The sequence below is a fragment of the Hordeum vulgare genome, chromosome 2H (assembly GCF_904849725.1).
Source record: "Hordeum vulgare subsp. vulgare chromosome 2H, MorexV3_pseudomolecules_assembly, whole genome shotgun sequence".
NCBI classification, from domain to species: domain Eukaryota; kingdom Viridiplantae; phylum Streptophyta; class Magnoliopsida; order Poales; family Poaceae; genus Hordeum; species Hordeum vulgare.
In genome coordinates, this window is record NC_058519.1 from 321,466,919 (window position 1) to 321,487,421 (window position 20,503).

General features: G+C 53.9%; 1 protein-coding gene across 1 annotated transcript; it reads left to right on the forward strand.

Annotated features, from left to right (window-relative positions):
* Positions 1–773: 773 nt before the first annotated feature.
* LOC123426176 (prefoldin subunit 1) lies at positions 774–18,558 on the forward strand. Its single transcript, XM_045109952.1, has 6 exons — positions 774–953; positions 1,028–1,081; positions 2,933–3,038; positions 17,906–17,912; positions 18,020–18,104; positions 18,192–18,558. The coding sequence occupies exons 1-6, from the start codon at positions 930–932 to the stop codon at positions 18,303–18,305; spliced, it is 390 nt and encodes a 129-aa protein (XP_044965887.1). The 5' UTR covers positions 774–929; the 3' UTR covers positions 18,306–18,558.
* Positions 18,559–20,503: the final 1,945 nt, after the last annotated feature.

Below are 20,503 nucleotides of genomic sequence, written 5' to 3' on the forward strand. Positions count from 1 at the left end.
CGGCCCAAGCCAAGCGAGCTTGCTCGCTCGAGCGAGGACCGACAGGGGCAACACCGGCGGCAGTCTGGGGGCTCCGGCGAGTGTCCGGGACGGGGAACAGGCAGGCCTCACCGGCGGGGGCCGGATCCCGAGGTAGGGCTCGTTGGTGTCTATATATAGAAACGGGCTAGGGTTTGCAGATTTCGTCCGAATTCGGACCGCATGATCGCGATTGGACGGCTCCAGTCACGAAAATGGCTAAGTGGGCTTACTGATTGTGTAGAATAGGCTAGGCGGGCGCGTGCATGTGTGATTGGTCTCAAAACGGTCAACTTCGATAACAGAGAGAACTGACAGCTAACAACGGATGCACGTTTTGAAAACTAACGGCAACGGAATACCGATGCAATGCAGATGATGCGCATGATGCGATGACGAGTGCGACAAACAATCGAGTCGCACAATGACAACGAAATAAAAGGAGAATCTTCTCGAACGTCGTTTTTGGGCTATTACAGTATTCTATAATGTTCAGACCACAAAAAAAAAGCAAAACTAATGAATAAACAAACAACAACACGTCTATCCTCAAAAAATTATAAGCATATAAAACGCATAATTTTGCAATCCATATTGTTCAGATTGTAACCACCATTTTCATGCATTCCAAACAACCATAATTTTGCATGTCTTTTGGTTTGCAGTCATGTGAATGTTGCCACGAGTCATAGGTACCGCACAAGGATCAAACGTTGGCACATCCATAACACGGTGATGCAAGATTTCTGCCGTTTTTTGTTTTTTGGATCCAAACAGGCCGGCCCTTTTTTGTAGTAGGCTGTTGAGCGGGCCTGGGCAGCGAGCGGAGTCAACCCGTCCCGTCTTCTCAGGCTTCTCGTTGCCCCCCCCCCCCCGCGCGCCGTCGTCTCTGCCCATCTCACTAGATCCCCATGGCGGACGAACCCAACCGAGCGGTGAGTGCCAACTTTTCATGGCTGATCTCCCGGTGCCAGCCTTCTAACTTGCATCCTTCTTTGCGCGGCGTCAGGCTTTCGTAGAGCTGCAAAGTCGGATGATCGAGACCACCGGCAAGATCAAACAGGTGAAAACCCATACAGTTGCTTCGTCTTATATAGTTCTAAATAGCCCGATTAGTTCCGTCTTGGTGACGATGCGTACGCATGGACATCTCATCTCCAAAGATTGTTGGGGCCCTAGGTCTTACTTTGTTCCGTGTGCTAGAAAACCCTTTCCTAGGTTCGTGCGCTGGAATCTTTTACCCGAGCGGTATGCTTTTGGTGGTTATTCGGACAGCATTGCTGCCCGTTTCTAGATTGTAATTCTACGACAATGTTTGTATCATTGAGCCGACTCTTCAGTTTACTCATGGACACTCACTACAATATGCCATATTTCATACTGCATTAGCTACCCCCCAGCAAATGTCCGTAATTGATCTGATTTTATTGAGCTAGTATTTTAGTTCGCTAAATGACACTTACTTCCGTTGGCCGTATTTTGCTGCATTAGCCAGCACCAGCAGATGTTCATAATTCTACCTGGTGTTTTCGTCTTTGTATTAAACTACTAAAAACAATTGCTTTTCTGATGTATTGATTCTTGCAAAGTTGGGTGTCTAACACTCTGACTAAGGTAGTATGAGGGGAAGATAACACTCCCTTTAAATCAGAATTGATTGATCAGGTGAATGTTTTGATGAAAAACAGAAAAATCGGCAAAATGTTTGTTTATTTAGTTTTCCATACATATATGTAGTTCCACTGATGTATAGTCATAATCTGCATCAGATCCTACCTACATTATAATTAGTTGCCATTGTATGTTGAGTTACTTCATTTCAAGTATAGCAGTTAAGAAACTGATCATTTCAGAGAAAGGAATGGAATTTTTTTGAGTTCTTGTGAGGGAACAGTGATATTTCCCTACTTTGGATTCTGCTGGACCACATCATTAATTTATTAAAAAGCTTTTTAGTTGATTTGTTTAGCTAATGATAATTTGCAGTGATCTATTTCTTGTCATCTAGTTTTCACATTGCTTTCTTTGCTATGATTACTGAGCACTGGTGCGTTTCTTGTTCAACTCTGTTATGTGACATCCAGTACCATGGCTAAAACAGAAGAGGACCAAATTTGTACATGGCCCATGGATCTTGAGGCTGATCTATTTTTTCCTGAATGATATAATAATTCGTGGGATATTCTTCTGTTTCTAGTCTAGAGCCAGTATTTTTTTGGCTTTTTGGGCTATATTACTGCAGAATTAATCGGTGCCAGTCTATCGCACGAAGCTGTATTGATTCTCTTCTCTATTTTTAAAAGCTGAGCTATATTGTACATTGCTTGTAGAAATAATTCATGTGTACATAAAGAAAATAAATGCCAACCTTAACGAGCATCATCTTTATTCAAGCAATGAATGATAAGTACTCCCTCCGTCCTAAAATAAGTGTCTTAAGCTTAGTACAATTTTGTACCAGATCTAGTACAAAGTTGAGACAGTTATTTTGGGACAGAGGGAGTATCTTTCAACTGTCCTAACTTCTTACATATTTTAGACTATGTTCTAACTTTTATCTTAGTTTGAAATATTGGTGGAATAAGAAGTTGATAGATTTTGGATTGCTGAAATATATTTGAGCCATCATGCACACACAACGTTATCACATTGTTTTTGTCTTTTTACAACATGGGCATGCCGTAAATAATGATAAATATGAATCTTTTTATCTTATTGGGGTTTTGTTGAGTTGATGGCTATTTAGATTGCTGAAATAGATCATTCATGTTATCTTGTTGGGTTTCTTGCTCGGTGGCTATCCTCGCAATGGATGTTTCTATCAGAAATTTCTTCAGTAACTCTAGCATATATATTTGTGCCCTAGATTCCCTGGCCGATAACATTTATTACAACAATTTTCTTCTTTCATCAGTTACAATCTCAGATGTGTTCTAAAGAGAGTGAAAAGAAGCGTGCGTACCTTACACTGGAGGAACTTAGCCAATTGCCTGATGATACAAACACTTACAAGGCCATTGGTAAGACTTTACTTTTCTTCTAATGGATGCATCCAAGCTATTTGTCATTTCTTTTTCCTCGAAATGTGTTGACCACCAATGCCTTTGCTAAATGTGTCCCAGACTGTCCTTACTTAGAAGTAATGGAGAAAATATCCTGTGGTAACTGCCCTTACTTAGATGTAGTGGAGAAAATATCCTGTGGTAACCAAGTTATGATGAAACCATGGAAACCACATTTGAAAGTTCTGAAATTATAAAAAGAAAATAAGCTTGTTAGGAGGAGATGCTCACGTGAAATTTCAAGCTCAAACCCATCCATTCTGGAGGTATGTAAAAACAAGTTCGTCTAGTGGTGTTTTACTGTTCACCGCTATTTTCTGAATTTGTTTCTATCAATACCTCCCAAATGAATTTGATTTTGAGCTTGAGATGTTACCTAAAGGACAGAACCAGTGCATAGAAGCTCCCACACAAGGTGGGGTCTGGGGAGGGATTATAGGACCATCGACACAAGTATGCCATGTCATATACTGCATCCAGATATTCTGTACAGCAGGACAAGAATAGTTCACAGTTATACACCAGACAATTAGCAGAAAGTCTACATAAAATCATGCAACAATGAGTGAACCAACCGGCAGCCCAAAAGCAACACTCAGCAGTGCATTTTTGTTGGTACCAGCATTGCCCTTGTACGAGACTCTTTTATCTTCCCTGGTTCCAGAAGCAGAACCTACACCAGATGTAAAATTGTTTTATTCACTACTCAGCTTCCAAGTGGAAAACCCTGTGGCGAGCTGTCCATTGATAAAGAAAAGCAGACTCCGATGCACATATGTAATGAATCCATTTTGCCCGGTAAAAAGAGGAATCCCCCCCCTCTCCCCACCCGACACACACACACACACACACACACAATTCAGAGGGAAGTACAGCTAAAAAAACCACGTTCGTGGTGTAAAGGAAAATCAAACCAGAGAATAAGAGAACCGACCAAACCACAGAATCGAACATCAGGCATAAATCTGGGCGGGCAAGTACGGAAGAAGAACATGCCAAAGAAGTACTACATTTTCGTCCCATATCTGAGGGATGGAGGAAAGATGCAGGAGAGGAAGAAAAAAGTCAAAAAAAAGAAGAAGGCCTGAACTCACAGAGGAGAAACAAGGGACTGAGACAGAGGAATATATTTCATCCACATTCCAGAGAAAAGATCAAGCAAGCAAACAACAAACTTGGACAGAGAGCTAGGAATGCAGAATGGGACTCCTGCATAGCTTCATCCCGGAGAGGAGGATGCGCTCGTGCTTGTGGACCCATGGTGGTGCTGTGGCGTGCAGTGGTTGTCAGTGAGGATGCTGCCTGGATCCGCCTTTCAGCCGATGTGGCGTGAGAGGAGGGATGAAGGCAGCACAAGAGGAGAAGCCAGGAGGTGGCCGGCAGGTCGGTGGAGGAGCCCCCAATGGGGCAGGCGATGCGGGGGAGGCATGGATCGAGAGGTAGCGGCGCTAGAGGCATGGAATGAGTGGGAGACGGCGCGAGAGGAGATCGGGCCGCGGGTGACCTGGAATGGGCCTAACAGGGCCTGCAACTGAGTTTTTCAGCGTTATAACGAGGCTTTCACGGGCCTCCCTGGGAGGGCGATCCAACGTCCAAACTGTGGTAGAAGTCAGAGGATCGTGTGGTGAAAAAAAATCATGGGGATGTGGACAGCGTGGGAGCGCATTCTCTTGTCTGGGATTTCTCTTGCCGAATTACTGTAAAAAGATTTAGTTTTCTGTTTATTATTTTGTTCAGTGTCTGTCATGTACATCTACTGGTACACACCTAATTTGGGCACACAAAACTGTGTAGCCTTAGGTTTGCCCAGCCCTGTATAGCTTCCTTTTGTATTTACACTTAGCTCTGTCTGTCCATCACGCAATATAGAAAATGTCAGTTTGATGCAAATCTGAAGGCTTATAAAAAAGTGACTGAGATTTTTGCTAATTTCAGGCAGCTGAAAAGTAGACAACTACAACTTTCAAACATTTTTTTTCCGAGAAAACGCAAAGAGCCTTGCGTTTCTTTGTATTGAAAAGAAGGGGAATTACAGCCTCCTAAGAGGTGATTACAGCAAGGTTACAAGGGGGTTCAATGAACATCCCAGGATGGGGGCAAGACTACCCTAAGCCCTTTGTCCCCGGCTCTAGCCCAACACCTCATCTCATCTTTGATCCTATCCGAGAGCTTGGCGAGCGACGGAGTAATATGATCGAATACACACGCATTCCTATGTTTCCAGATCATCCAGGGCACCAGTAGCGTGGCGGACCTCAGCGCCTTGCGGAGCGATGATGGTGGTGTGGTAGGCGCAGCCAGGAAAGGGCCTCGTGCCAGGCTTGCCGCGCGAAGGGGCAGGTGAGTAGCAGGTGTCGGATGGTCTCCGGCTCTTGGTCGCAAAGCAGGCAGCGAGTGTGATGGGGGAGGCCTCGGCGAGCGAGTCTGTCCGCGGTCCAGCATCGGTCTAGGTTCGCAAGCCAGTGAAAGAACTTGACCTTCGGCGGGGCCCATCCCTTCCAGATGAGCTGCCAAGAATGGCATGTCAAAGATCCGTGGAAGGTTGCCTGATAGCAGGACCTCGCCGAGTAGACACCGTTGGCCGTCCATTTCCAGACGAGTTTGTCCGGCTCAGCGGACAATATAGTGTGCGCCACAAGCTGCCATGTCGTCAGGTATTGGTCGATCTCTTGCAGCCCCACTATGCCGCGAATGTCTCGTGCCCAGGCATTGCCGGCGATGTCTTCCGCCACCGTCCGCGCCCTTCTCCTGTTCTTGGGAATGCAAAGGTAAAGCAGGGGTGCTAGCTCGCGAATAGACTGCCCGTGCAGCCAGCGGTCTTCCCAGAACAGCGTGTGTGACCATCTCCTACCACCATGAAGGTGGAGGCGTAGAAAAGGCCGAGCTCCTCGTGGGAGAACTGCAGGTCGAGGCCTTGCCAAGCTCGGTCGGCGTCCGTCCTCGATAGCTAGAGCCACCGCAGTCTGAGCGCGAGCCCCGTGCGCTCTAGATCTCGGATGCCGAGCCCGCCATATGCGAGCGGCCGGTTGAGCGCGCGCCAGTTCACGTGGCAGTGTCCTCCGAGCGCAGCCGCGCGACCAGCCCAGAGGAAGCCACGCTGGATCTTCTCTAGTTGCTTCAGGGTCTTCTTGGGGGCGCTAAGGCAAGCATCTGGTGGGTTGGAATCATGCTGAAGACCGATTTAACCAGTGCCAGCCGCCCGACTTTGTTCATGAGCCATGCTTTCTATGTCGGGAGGCGGCCAGCCACAGCGTCGACCAGCGGCTGCATCTGTGCCGCAGAGGGTCGGCGGGTGGTGAGCGGGATGCCCAGGTAGGTGATGGGCAAGTCCGCCGACTGGCAGCCCAGCGCTTCCAGCAAGGCGGCGCTATCCTCGTCGCCATGCAGGGTCGTGGCCGAGCTCTTGCCGTAGTTGACCTGCAGGCCCGATGCGGTCTCGAATATGCCCAGAATGCTCTTCACAGCGAGCACCTCATCCATCTCAGCATGGCAAAACAGCATCACGTCTGTCTGGAGGCCTGTCTGGAGCGCCCGGTGCATGAGGCGGGCAAGCGCGTCGACAACCAGGACAAATAACTGTGGCGATGTGGAGTCCCCTTGGCGCAGCCCGCGACGGTGCCAGATCGGGGGGCCAGGCACTCCATTGAGCATGACTCGTGTGCTGGCCGAAGATAAGAGAATGGCCAGCCATTCTCTGAACCTGTCCCCGAACCCATATGGCGCAGAACCTCGAAGAGGAACGACCAGGATATGGAGTCGAAAGCCCGCGTGAGATCAAGCTTGAGCATAATGCACGGCGCGCCCAGGTGATGGAGCATCCGGAGAGACTGCCGGACGAGCATCAAGTTGTCGTGGAGCGAGCGTCCGGCGATGAAGGCGTTCTGGTTGCGGCTGACCAGGCTATCCAGCTTAGGGGCGATGCGCAACGACAGGACCTTCGCGAATATCTTGGCCACAATGTGAATCAGGCAAATTGGTCGGTAGTCGCCCAGCTTGTGGGCATCCGCGCGCTTCGGCAGCAGGGTCAGCAGGGCTTGGTTGAGCTTACCAAACCCTCTCCCACGTAGCATGTATAGCTGCTCGAAGACATCCAGGATGTCTTGCCTGATTATGCCCCAGCAGGCACGAAGGAATTCGGCGGTGAACCCATCTGGCCCTGGTGCCTTGTGCGCCGGCATGCGTCGCACCGCAACCTAGATCTCCTCAGGGGTGAAAGGCGCCTCCAAGCTGCCAAGGTCACCGGGCGCGATGAGCTGCTCAAGGTCAAGCGTGTGCGCCCGGTCCACGGTAGTGCCGAGCAGCCCGTCGAAGTGCGCGAATGCCGCGTGGGCCATCTCCTCGTGATCACAGAGCACATGCCGTCGACTAAGAGACTGTGCACGTGATTCTTCTGACGCCGGAACGTGCACTGCCTGTGGAAGAAACTCGTATTCGCATCACCCTCGGCGAGAAAGGAGATGCAGGCGCGCTGCCGCGCGATGGTGCGCTCAAGGGAGGCCAGCCCAAGGTATGCCAACTTGAGCTGCTTGCGCAACCATTCTTCCGACGTAGTGAGCGGGCGGCTCTATCGCGTGGTCGAAGCGGGCGATCAGCTCGCGAGAAATGGCCAGCTTGTCCCGGACATTGCCCGTGGACCTGGCGCTCCAGCTCGTAAGGGCGCGGGCAGTGGCCTGTAGGCGTCGGACCAACCGTTGGAAGGGGTTCATGCACGGAGCTCCAGGCCGTGGCGACAGTGGCGTGGAATCCATCGAGGCGAAGCAAGAAATCCTCGAAGCGGAAGCGCCTGTGGGCCATGGGCATGGGGGAGCAATCCAGCAGTAGCGGGCAGTGATCGGACACGACGGACGCAAGGCAGCGGAGGTGGCACTCCCCGTGGTAGTCCTCCCACTCCGCGGTGCATAGAACTCGATCGAGGTGCACGAGCGTCGGCGGCGACTGCTCATTAGACCAGGTGAAGCGGCGCCCATTTAGGTATACCTCCTTCAGGGCAAGATCATTGATGGCGCGCCGGAACCTTCCCATCATGCGGCGATTCAGGGTACCGGAGCTCTTGTCAGCGTCACGGTAGATGAGGTTAAAGTCGCCGCTGAGCATCCAAGGACCCGGGCAGGCAGCGCGAATGTCCCGCAACTCTTGCAAGAACAGCAGCTTATCAGGGTCACTTTGGGGGCCATATACCGTGGTTAGCCACCACGGGGTGCCGCTGGGCACGCACACCTTAACCGTGATCGCGTTTTGGGTGAATAGGGAGTTGGTGATGGTGACGGCCCTACTCTTCCAAGCGATGAGAATGTCGCCGCGGGTGCCGTTGGCCGGGAGGTAGGTGGAGCCATCAAACTCGGACCCAAGAGTGTCTAACACAATCGACGAGCAAATCAACGCCATTTTAGTTTCCTGGAGGCATACAATGGATGCATGGGTGGTACATATCAGCGAGCGAATTGCGCAGCGCCTAGCGCGCGAGTTCAAGCCCCTGACATTCCAAACAGCAATCTGAGGACCCGGATACATGGGTAAGAGATCGACTACGGTCACCACCAGGCTAGCGAGCGCAGACCATGGCATCACCAGCCGGGAGGGTCAGGCCTGCAGGAACCATCCGGTCGACCAGAGCGGCGATGGCCTGCAGCACTGGGAGCCTAATCGGCGTGGCGAACATGTCATCGTATGCCTTCATCTCGACGGGGGTGATCTGCTGGTTCGTACCAACGATCCCGAGAGTGCGGAGTATCTGAACAACCGCCCTCCTGTTCGAAGTGCGAGGCGCAGAGGTCGGAGCGTCGGCGGCAGCAGAGCGTCCCCTCCTGGGGCTGAAGTTGAGGGGGGGGGGGGCGCTGGCGCTTCCCAGGGGAGGGCAAGACCGCATCGAGCTGCTTGGTGGCCGCGGACAAGAAGGCACCTAGTGTCCATGTCTGACCAGCGGTATTGCAGCTTCGTCGTCGCTGCAGGGTGATCGGTGGCGAGGCGAAGCGCCCTGGGATCAGAATCTGCGCGCGGGGGCTGGCGGCACAGGGTTCAGAATCCGGATGGCGCACCGGCCTCTGCAGGATCGAGATATGGCCGCGGCAGTGGGACGGACCCACCCTCGGCCGAGGCTGCTCATCCATGGACGACACTGACCCGTCAGCCCCATCAGCGGGCGAGCCATCGAGCGTGGGCGTGGCCCCAGCAGCCAGAGCGTTCTCGACCACGGGCCCAGTAACAACAGCAACTTCAACTTCGGCTGCGGGCCCGGCCGTATCGGCGTCCACGGGTGCTGGTGCGAAAACAGCGGCATCAGCGGCCGCGGGTCCCGCAGCAACAGTGTTGGCCGGTGGGGGCGTAGCGGGCACAACGATCTTTGCGGGGAGGGACAAAACGCTTCCCGCCCTCTCCTCGTGGGCGCGCGCGTGGGGTCGCGGCGGTTGGTCAAGGAGGGCCTGAGGCGGGGCAGGAGCGACAAAGGTGGGCTATGACTCCTTTTGTCCCGACCGGGATGCAGGCGGGACAGGGACGACCATCCTCACGTGCTGCTTTGCAGGCCCCAGACGCAGCTGGCAGTGATCCCGACGGGGCATGGGATCAGCCGCTGCAGTGGCGGTCCCGACCGGATCTTCCTCGGTCGTGGGCAAGTTCGAATCCCGGGCCGCTTCGTGGCCACGGATAGCGAACAAGAGCCTGACGCCTGGCCCGACGCCAACGGCCGCACCGTCCTCGACGATGGGGTTGGTGACTTTGCGCGTGGGGGCCACCGGCAAAGCCGCTTTGGGCGTCACCAAGGGCCCCTGCGGCCTTCCTTTTCTGACGCCGTGACGAGGGCGCGCTGGGCCCTGCTGACCAGGCCAGGTCAGCAACCCGTCTCACTTGGGACGCTGCCCCTGCCGCGGCGCGGCCATGGACGGCCAGGGCGCCACCGCACTGGCACCGTCTGAGCGGCCGGAGAGGCCATGGGCATGCAACGCCGGCGCATCCACAACCATGCCATCAGCCCGGCCACTCGGCGTCTCGCCCGTACGACGGCGTTTGCGGCCATGCCGGCGAGCGCGCCCGGGACCAGGGCCATGTCCCTTGCCGGAACCGTGCTGGCCGTCTGCGCCACCAGCCTCACCGCCTCCGGCACTACCATCAGCGTCCTGGGTGACGGCCGGGGCGGCCCGGATTAGCTCTGCCTTGGTCAGGGCAATTGACACAGGGAATGCTAGCGTCCTGATGGACGACGCCTTCGAGGGCACGCGGCCGGGCAGCTGCTCGATGATCTCCAGGATAGCGGCGCGCCTGATGTCGGCCGGGTCGTGCGCTTGCCCGGAGACGCCGAAGACCGCCATGTCGTCACGGGAGCGTGTGTGGGGGTGCAGGCGTTCGATCCAGCAGCTACCTCCCAGCACGTGCTCCGCGGTGGAGAGCAGCCAGGCGTGGGCGGAGATGCCGCGGAGTTCCAGCTCGACGCGGTATTCGAGTTCGCCGGCGCCAGCGTGGGCAAGCTTGCACCAGGGCCGGAGAGACAGTGCAAAACGCGTCGAACTGATGAAGTGCTCGCCGCGGAACCGCCGCATGGTCGCCAGGGAGGAGAAGATGATCAAGAAGTCCTCCGGGTGGTGCTGATGGACCGAGAAGTCACCCTCCTCGAGCTCTAGGGAGGAGAGAAGGAGCTCGGCCACCTCGTCGGCGGACACGGAGGGACGATTGCCCGTGACGGAGGCCACCATCGCGCGGGCGAGCACCTGCTCGGCCTCGTCCATCTCTTCGGTCTGTGCCAAGAACACGCTAGCAGGGGCGTCCTCGATCGGTCGGGCCCGAGGCAGAGGGAGAGTCGGAGCGGGAAGGGCAGGAGCAAGAGGGCGCGTCGCCGGGGGAGAAGCCCTGGCAGGGGCACCGCGGAGGGGCCGGGGCTGCGGGTCGACGACGGCACGCGGGGAGCGCGGAGGCGCTGCCGCGGGCCGCCGACCGCCGCAGTCGTGGGATGCGTGGCCAGAAGCATGGCAGCGCCGGCAGCGGATGTCATTCGGGCAGTCCCGGACGCAGTGGCGGTGGTCGAGGCACCGGAAGCAGAGGCCCGCGAGCTCCTCGGGAGAGGGACTGCGGCGGCGCGCGGGCGAGGGCGTGGCTGGCGCAACCCGACGCGGGCGACGGCGCCGTTCCCTGCGACGAGCCTGCTGGAAGCCGTCAGCGTCGAGCACCGGCCCGCCTGAGACGCGGTGGACCTCCGAGCGGGGGCCGAGGCGATCCTTGGCGGGAGGACGAATCGCTGGTGCGACGCGGCCAGGAGCGATTGCGGCCGGCGGCGCGACAGCGGCCGGCGGGGTGCGGGCGACGTCTCTGTACGAGCGAGCCGAGGACTCACTCTCCGAGCTGGACCAGCGGTCCCCGTAGGAGACGCGCTTGCCGGAGAGGGTCGCTCGGCGGTCGACAGGGTCAGCCACCACCGGAACCATGGCGCGGGGGAGCGGAGGGGCACGGGGGAGGTCCAGCCGGCGGGGACGGCGTCAGCAGCGCGGCAGCTAGGCTAGCGGGGCGCGGAGGCGGAGCGGAGAGCGGTGTTAGACCTTTCAGCCTGAGCATTGATAGTTGTGGATGACACTAGGAGAGTTGGGACAATTTTCGTTGGTTTATTTCTCACACAAATGCCATGCCAACCTGAGGGGTTGGGGATACATATTTATAGGCTGCTAGCCAGCCAAGCATATGCTAAGATGCTAGTCTAAGATGCTAGTCTAAGATGCTATCCTAACTGCCAGTCCTTGATGGTCAAGGATTCTATCCTAACAGCCACAAGGACCATGTGCTGCAGCCCCACAAAGGACTATGTGCTGCAGCCCCACAAAGACCATAGTACATAGACTTATCCATCATTCTCCCCCTAAGTCTTGTACGTCGTCTTGTGGGAGAGTCGAATCATCCCAATCCTGGAGCAAAGTTCGAGGAACTTGATCCTCCCAAGAGGTTTGGTGAGCAGGTCTGCGAGCTGGTCCGTGGTGTTGATGTAGCTCGCCTCGATGCTCCCTTCTTCCAAACAGCTGCGGATGAAGTGATACCTCAGTCAGATGTGCTTGCTCCGTTCGTGGAAAACGGGGTTCTTTGCCAGGGCCAGGGCGGACTTGCTGTCCACTAGGAGCTGCACCGTTCTGGTGTCGCGGACGAGGAGATCACCAAGCAGTCGAGCGAGCCAGAGCGCCTGAGTGCAGGCGGTGGAGGCCGCTATGTACTCGGCCTCACAGCTGGACAGGGTCACCACCTGCTGCTTGACCGATTGCCAGCTCACAAGACACTTGCCGAGGAAGAAGAGGATCCCGCTCGTGCTCTTGCTGGTGTCGATGTCGCCGGTGTGGTCGCTGTCGCTGTACCCGACGAAGTGTGCCGCCCCCGGACACCTAGGGTAGTGGAGGCCGTGGTCGAGTGTCCCTGCCACGTAGCGGGCGATCCTCTTCACTGCCTGCTGGTGCTCCGACGTTGGTCGCTCCATGAACCGACTGACATAGCCCACGGAGAATGCCAAGTCCGGCCGTGTGTGGGCGAGGTAGCGAAGGCTCCCCACAAGGCGTCGGTATTGCGTAGCGTCCACTTCCTCCGTCGTGCTGTCGCGGCTTAGTTTCGGCCTCTCCTCCATCGGAGTGAGAGCTGGGTGGCATTCGGTGAGCCCAGCTAGCTCAACGATGCGCTTGGCGTAGGCGGACTGTCGAAGCGCGATCCCGGAGTGATCCTGGTGCACCTCGATCCCTAGATAGGAGAGGAGCCCTAGATCACTCATCTGGAAGGTGGCCTTCATGTCTTCCTTGAACGCCGCAACCTCTGCATCTTTGATGCCGGTGATCACCAAGTCGTCAACATAGACGCCCACCAGCAGGGCATTTCCTCCACTCCCCCGTCGGTAGACGGCCGCCTCATGCGGGCTTTGCTCGAAGCCCATCTTCTTTAGCGTGGAGTCCAGCTTGGCGTTCCACGCCCTAGGTGCCTGCCGTAGGCCGTAGAGAGCCTTACGCAGGCGGAGTACCTTGCCCTCCTGGCCGGGGATCGCAAATCCCGGTGGCTGATGCACATAGACTTCCTCCTTCAAGTCGTCGTTGAGGAATGCCGACTTGACATCCATGTGATGGACACGCCAGCCCTCCTGGGCAGCTAGCGCAAGGAGAAGTCGCACGGACTCCATCCGTGCCACGGGAGCGAAAGCGTCGTCGAAGTCGACTCCTTCCTGCTGCAAGAAGCCTCGGGCCACCAAGCGAGCCTTGTGCTTGATGATGGCGCCGGCTCCATCCCTCTTCAGCTTGAACACCCACTTAAGGGTGATTGCGCGGTGACCACGAGGGAGGTCAGCGAGCTCCCAGGTGCGGTTATGCTCGACCGCATCCATCTCCAACTGCATCGCGGCGCGCCATGCCGCGTCTCTCTCGGCCTCTGCAAAGGACCGAGGTTCGCCGTCCTCACACGCGAGTTGTAGCTGCTCCTCCAGGTCGCCTGGCACCGGTTCCGGCACCGGCTGGTCGCCGAGTAGATTATCCATCGTACGATACCACAGCGGTTCGCCGCTATGATACGCGTCGATGCGCTCCTCGTCATGATTGAGCGGGGAAGCGAACTTCATCGGGTTGTGCTCTGCGTGAGCTGGTGCTGATGAAGACGAGCCCGGAGTGGTGACTGCCGGGGCTGGAGTATGCGGCGTCGCCGGTTGTGGTGCAGTCGGCGTAGTAGGTACCGGAGTCGATGTAGTTTTGGGGGCTGGGGTAGACGTGCTCGGCGAAGAGGAGTTGCTTGCTCCCCCAGCTTCCTTGAAGTGGACGTACTCGACAATGAAGTCGTCATACGTCGGCGTCGAGCCGTCGTCTACCGCCTTGTCCCATTTCCACCCTCACCCTTCGTTGAACACGACGTCTCGCGCCGTGCGCACACGTTGTGTCTCTGGGTCGAGGATGCGGTAGGCCTTTGAGCCCTCCGCATAGCCGATGAAGACTCCCGGAGTACTCCTGTCGTCGAGCTTGCCGATGTGGCCGAGCTCTTTGGCGAACGCAAGGCAGCCAAAGACCCGCAAGTGGGAGACCGCCGGCTTCCGCCCATGCCAGGCCTCGTACGGCGTCCTGCCGTCGAGTGCCTTAGTAGGCGAGCGGTTGAGGATGTAGACGGCCGTTAGCACCGCCTCTCCCCAGAAAACAGCCGGCATCCCTCTCTGCTTGAGGAGAGCCCGAGCCATCCCCACAACCGTCTGGTTGCGCCGCTCGACGACGCCGTTTTGCTGCGGGCTGTACGGCGCGGAGTAGTGGCGCTGGATGCCCTCATCAGCGCAGTACGACGCGAATTCAGCCGCCGTGAATTCGCCGCCGTTGTCAGTGCGCAACACGCGCAGTTTGCGGCCGCTCTCCGCCTCCACAGCTACCTGCGCGCGCCTGATGGCGTCCGCTGCCTCTCCCTTACTGCCGAGGACCATCACCCACATGTAGCGAGAGAGGTCGTCGACGAGCAGCAGGAAGTAGCGTCGACCTCCTGGTGTGGCTGGCGTCACCAGGCAGCACAGATCTCAGTGCACGAGCTCCAGCCTCTCCTTGGCCCGAAAACTCGCTTGCTGGGGAAAGGGGAGTTGTCTCTGCTTCGTCAGCACACAGATGTCGCAGAACTGCTCCACATGGTCGAGGCATGGCAGGCCTCGCACCATCTCCTTGGCACTTAGACGCTTCAGGGCCTCAAAATGTAGGTGCCCAAAACGCTCATGCCATTGCCACGCCGCGTCGTCCCGACGGACAGCGAGACAGACCGGTTGTGCCACCTGCACATCAAGGACGTAGAGTCGATTTTCACCTCTGGGTACCTTGGCGAGAAGGCGACGCTGGCGATCCCAGATGCGTAGGACCCCATGCTCAATCAGCACGCATGAGCCGTTCTCATCCAGCTGTCCCAAGCTGATGATGGAGTTCTTTAGCGCGGGGATGTAGTAGACACCGGTGAGTAGCCGGTGCTCTCCCGTCTTGGTGGTGAAGATGACGGAGCCGACGCCCTTAATTTCCACAGCTGAGGCATCCCCAAACTTGACGGAGCCTCGCGCGTCGGAGTCTAGCTCGGTGAAGAGTTCCCTTCGACCGGTCATGTGGTGGGTGGCGCCGGTATCGAGGCACCACCCCGCAGTCTTGTCCTTCCCGGAGCCATCGCCGAGAAGAGCGTGTGCTTTTGGCTCGTCGAGGTGGAGGAGAGCCTTTGCGACTGGTGTCGCTGAAGGTAGCTCGATGCTTGCATGCGCCATGAACAAAGCCGTCTCCTCCTCCTCCGCCTATGTGACGTGAGCCTGGCCTTGTCGTGGTTGACGTGAGCCAAGCCGGCCACAGTTGTGGCAGCTGTTGTCCTGTGCCGGCTTGGGCTTGCCAGCGACGCCGTCCTTGGCGCCTCCGCGGGTGTCACCTTCGGCATGTCCTTGTGCCTTGCCGCCCCTTCGCGCCTTACGCTGCTTGCCGCGCTTGCGGCCGCCCGTCGTGGAAGAAGGCTCCCCCTTCTTGTCACCAAGGCTGGCATCCCACTGCTCCCGAGTTAGGAGCAGCTTCCCGCCGGTGGTGATGGGCCCCGAGGGCGGCTGTGGCTCGTCGGTGTCGACGACCTTGAGGCGACCTATCGCCTCCTCGGTCGTCATCGTGGAGAGGTCCAGCAAAGACTCGATCGAGCGAGCCATCTGCTTGTACTTCTCGGGAATGCACCGGAAAAGCTTCTCGACAGCTCCCTCCTCGGTGTAGGTGGCATCGCCGAACTTCACCATCTTCTGCAGCAGAGTGTTGAGACGGAGAGCAAAGTCATCAACGTCCTCACCTGGCTTGAAAGCCAGGCTCTCCCACTCCTTACGAAGTGCCTGCAGTGTGGACTTGCGAGCACGGTCGCTGCCGATGCGTGCCGCGGCGATGGCGTCCCAAGCCTCCTTGGCAGTCCGCTTGTTGGAAAGCGAGAACTGCATCTCGGGCGGGACTGCGGCGATGAGGGTGTCCAGCGCCCGTCGATCTTCTTGGTGGTCGACGTTGCTGTCCTGGACTGCCTCCCACAGCCGCCGCACCTGGAGCCTGATCTTCATGATCGCGGCCCACTCGACGTAGTTGGTTTTAGTGAGGGTAGGCCACCCAACACTGGGACCAACATCCCTGACCACAGTCCGGACCTCGTAGAGGCCGCGGTCCTGGTCGTTGCAGCCGCCGTCGCCGTGCGCACCTCCACATGGAGCGCGGGCGTGCTCGGCTGCCCACTGCGCCGTCCGCTCTTGCGCCACTTTGGCGCGGTCTGCGTCGGCGCCGTCGTCCGCAGGTGCGGAGCCGTTGGAGCTGCCGGAGCCGACGCGGAGTGCCTTGGCATCCGCCGTAGCCTCACGTGCTGCCTCCGCTGCTGCTGCTGCTGCTTCTACCTCTGCGCTGGCTGCTTCTACCTCTGCTCTGGCTGCTGCCAGCTCCGCTGCAGCCAGCCTCGACACCCTTGCTGCCGCAGCAGCTGCTGCTAGAGCTGCTCGCTCACGCTCCTCTGCCACGGCGCGCTCGGCCTCCTGCCGGCGCCGTATGCTCGAGGTAGCCGTGTGCTGAGAGCGACCTGCAGACATGGCTCGCTGCAGGGGGGCTGTTGCGTGTAGAGGAGGCTGTTGCTGACGAGCTGCTGCTCGACAGTCCGGAGGGAGGGAGGTAACTAGGGGCAGTCGGAGCAGCTGCTGCTACCGGCTTAGGCTGCTCAGCTCCTGGTGAGAGAGGTGAGCAGGAAATGCTCAGGGTACAAGATAACGAGGCTCTGATACCACTTGTTAGACCTTTCAGCCTGAGCATTGATAGTTGTGGATGACACTAGGAGAGTTGGGACAATTTTCGTTGGTTTATTTCTCACACAAATGCCATGCCAACTGAGGTGTTGGGATACATATTTATAGGCTGCTAGCCAGCCAAGCATATGCTAAGATGCTAGTCTAAGATGCTGCTAAGATGCTAGTCTAAGATGCTATCCTAACTGCCAGTCCTTGATGGTCAAGGATTCTATCCTAACAGCCACAAGGACCATGTGCTCCAGCCCCACAAAGGACTATGTGGTGCAGCCCCACAAAGACCATAGTACATAGACTTATCCATCAAGCGGAGCGGAGAGCCATCGTCCCTTGTCTAGTGCGCGTGATCCATATCCCCTTTTCCAACTTTCAAACATGATTTCATGTGGTTCCCACCGAGGTTGCAATTCTAAGTACAGTCATCAGCAGCGCGGAGGCGGAGCGGAGAGCGGAGCAGAGAGCCATCGTCCCTTGTCTAGTGCGCGTGATCCATATCCCCTTTTCCAACTTTCAAACATGATTTCATGTGGTTTCCACCGAGGTTGCAATACTAAGTACAGTCATGCTTTCATCATTTGTTCTCTGGAATTAGCTGTGTTTGTAATTCAGCTGATAATATCATGAAGCAATGCACTAAAAAAATGTTGTGTTTCAGCTAAGTAGAGGAGTATGAATCTGCATCTTATTGTTGCTTGCCAAAAATCTGCCCTTTCCAATGATTGTAGTTTGTAGTTTATTTTCAATTTTTGTGTACTTGGAGAAGAAATTGGTGGACCTACAAGAATGGTGACAAGTGAATACGGGTGGTGTTTGATGTCAAAACTTTTGCTGTAGGTTTGTTAATTGTCATTGATCCATTGCTTGTTCTGCGTGATTAGCAGCCATTGCTATACTGGTTGAACATTGGCTTTCTGCTTGCGTAAAGAACATTCCAGTTGGGTGACTCAATTGAGTTTATTAGTTTTCCTTTGCACACACTGGGTTAAATTCCATCATTACGCATCGAATGATGCAATTGCAATCATCCAATTTTGAATCGGATATAAATATCAATGCTTCCTGCTGGCTTTGATGCCTTTTTCGTTGTTTACAGGTAAAGTGTAAGTAAATCTGGAAGATCAGCTTCTGCCAGGGGCCTGCTTACTGCTCTGCTCTTGTATGGTAACTGTATTTATAATATCATGTTTATACATCGATTTACTTGTAGGTTTATTTTGGAGCCAAGATCACTTCTGGTAAATGAGCAAGAGAAAAAGCTAAATGACAGTGAGACTGCAATATCGTCAATGCAGGTATGCCTACGAGCGACCCTTGTTCTGTCATGTCAAAATTCGAGGGTAAAATGGATCCTCACTCACATTGGCTTTTATGATGGCTAGACTTCCAAGGAATATCTTGAGAAACAGTTGGGAGAAGTGGAGAACAACATTAGAGAGCTACTTCAGCAGGACCCTGGGCTTGCACGCCAGATTCTCTCAATGACTGTCCAGTGAGAGGTGGTTTTTGAATGTATTTCTAGATGGGATGTGTCAACAAGATTTGTGTTTTGCCCCGAGGAAGAAGCCCCTTTGTTATGAGCTTAACTGCTACTGGATTTGTTATGAGCTTTAACTGCTACTGGTTTTGTGATGAGCTTACCTTCCAGCACCATATTGTGAAAAATATGACGTGAACAATCCATGCCTGAATGTCGTATGATGTTGAATCATCATTTATATATATTACGTGCGCTTTCCATGACTTCAAGCTTAAAGATTTCAGAAGATTGTTTTCTTCCTACTAAAGTCCGAACAACTCTGTAGTTGAATGTCTTCTCTATGAGGGAGTAGTTTTTACCAGTGACATGCGCGACTTGTACTTCCAATGATGTGAATGTAACCAACAGTGTTTTTTGTCGAAGGATGTCTTTACGTACAGGTGAATTATGCTTTCGGTGGACTGCATGTCAGCTATTACCGCATGGAGCTTTTATTGTCACGACTGTCATCTGGGTTGCAATCTTCCACCTCTTCAACACGAGCAGCCATGGTAGATAACCTCTTGCGGTGGAGAGAAGCTTTTATCAGCAAAGGAACAAATCAATCCTACATAGCCAAGGCGATCAAATGTTTTTACTCCCACCTGAATGGGCATTCTATTCTTGGATCAACGCCTCCCACCTGAATGGGCATTCTATTCTTGGATCAACGCCTCGTAACCAGCTGCAAACATATTGGCAACACTAAAGAGGCAGATACAAGTTAGAGGCTACTGTCGACTGACCATAAACTCACATTGGTATAAAAGATGTTTGATTGTTGGACCCGACTATACAGTGGCGCCTCATCCGGGCGTTGCCGTGCGTGCATGTGGCTATCACGCTTTATTAAAAAGCGGATTCAACTCGCCTCCCATGTACATGCACCTAAAATATAGACTTAAAGATTTTCTTCAATACTTGAAATTCAAAAAGTTTTATCTTTAAAACCGTTAATCCAATCGATGATCTGTTTTCATCGTTGGCTTTGTCGCGACAAGATCTTCGAAACTAGATCCCATGCTGACATGTTTCGATAAACTTTTTTTCCTTCCCTAATTGCCACATTGTTCCACTCACTTGTTATATTATTAACCACTTACTTGCCAAATAAAAATAACTTAATTGTCATATTTTTTGATGTTGTTTCGTGCAAAGATTGTCGATGCTTATAAATGCAGTCCCTAAAATGTTTTGATGTGCTTGTCATTTTTATTCTACTAAGTTGTCATGTGGTCTCATAATGCTTGTAGGTGCTTATAAATCACATTTGCTACATATATTTTTTGTGCTTGTCATTTTAATCCTACCTCGTCATCATATTGTCTCATACAACTTGTCAGTCATTGTAAATATAACAAGTTGGTATATTTTAAATTGGCAAACAGAACCAATGACATGCTTTTATATCATGTATAATGAAATCTGTTACAAGGCTTTTGTACGAAACAACATTAAAAAGTGACAATCAAGTTATTTTTTTTGAGGCAAGTAAGTGGTTAATAATATGGCAACTGGGTGAAAAAATGTGGCAAGTATAAATGGAAAAAATAGTTGACGAAACATATCGACATCGGATCTAGTTTCGAAGAACTCGTCGCGAGAAAGCCAATGGTGAAAACATTCAATTAACGTTTTGGTAGATAAAAGTTTTTGAATTTCAAACATCAAAAGGAATCGCACGTTGGTTGTAGCATGCAAAACTCTTTCCTCTTCCTAATCTAACGGTCCCACACGATATGCTTAAATTAGATGGGTCAGTGTCTGCCGCACGGGAACGCAACCGTGCGCACACTACTAATTAGATTTTCCCTTGATTGTTTCATTGTAGTGGAACAAACAAACTTCCTTACTTTCAATTCAGTTGGGCTTTGCTAAGTTGTCCTTAGTTAGGGTCACATCTTTGCGGTATTACAATATATTTTTTGGTTTGCAAGGGCACCTTTGTTTTCTAAATTTATTTATTATTCATTACTCGAGCATCAAAATGGACAACATATGGTATATAGAGTCCATCGAGAAGCTTTCATTTCGGTGCAGGGTCCAGCGGAATACATCGTGTATTGGTGATAATTGAGCTTCGCTAGTCGAAGCCCAACCAATCCCTCTTAAACAACACATGATTCGGGACGTACCCAACACTTGTGCAATTGCGTTGCGTTGTAGTAAAAGGCT

What these genes read in the sequence shown, in the direction of transcription:
- LOC123426176 (XM_045109952.1), top strand. Translation starts at nt 930, where the DNA reads ATGGCGGACGAACCCAACCGAGCG. An exon ending in CGGACGAACCCAACCGAGCG is followed by an intron (nt 954 to 1,027) that starts GTGAGTGCCAAC and finishes GCGCGGCGTCAG; the next exon opens with GCTTTCGTAGAGCTGCAAAG. An exon ending in CCACCGGCAAGATCAAACAG is followed by an intron (nt 1,082 to 2,932) that starts GTGAAAACCCAT and finishes TTCTTTCATCAG; the next exon opens with TTACAATCTCAGATGTGTTC.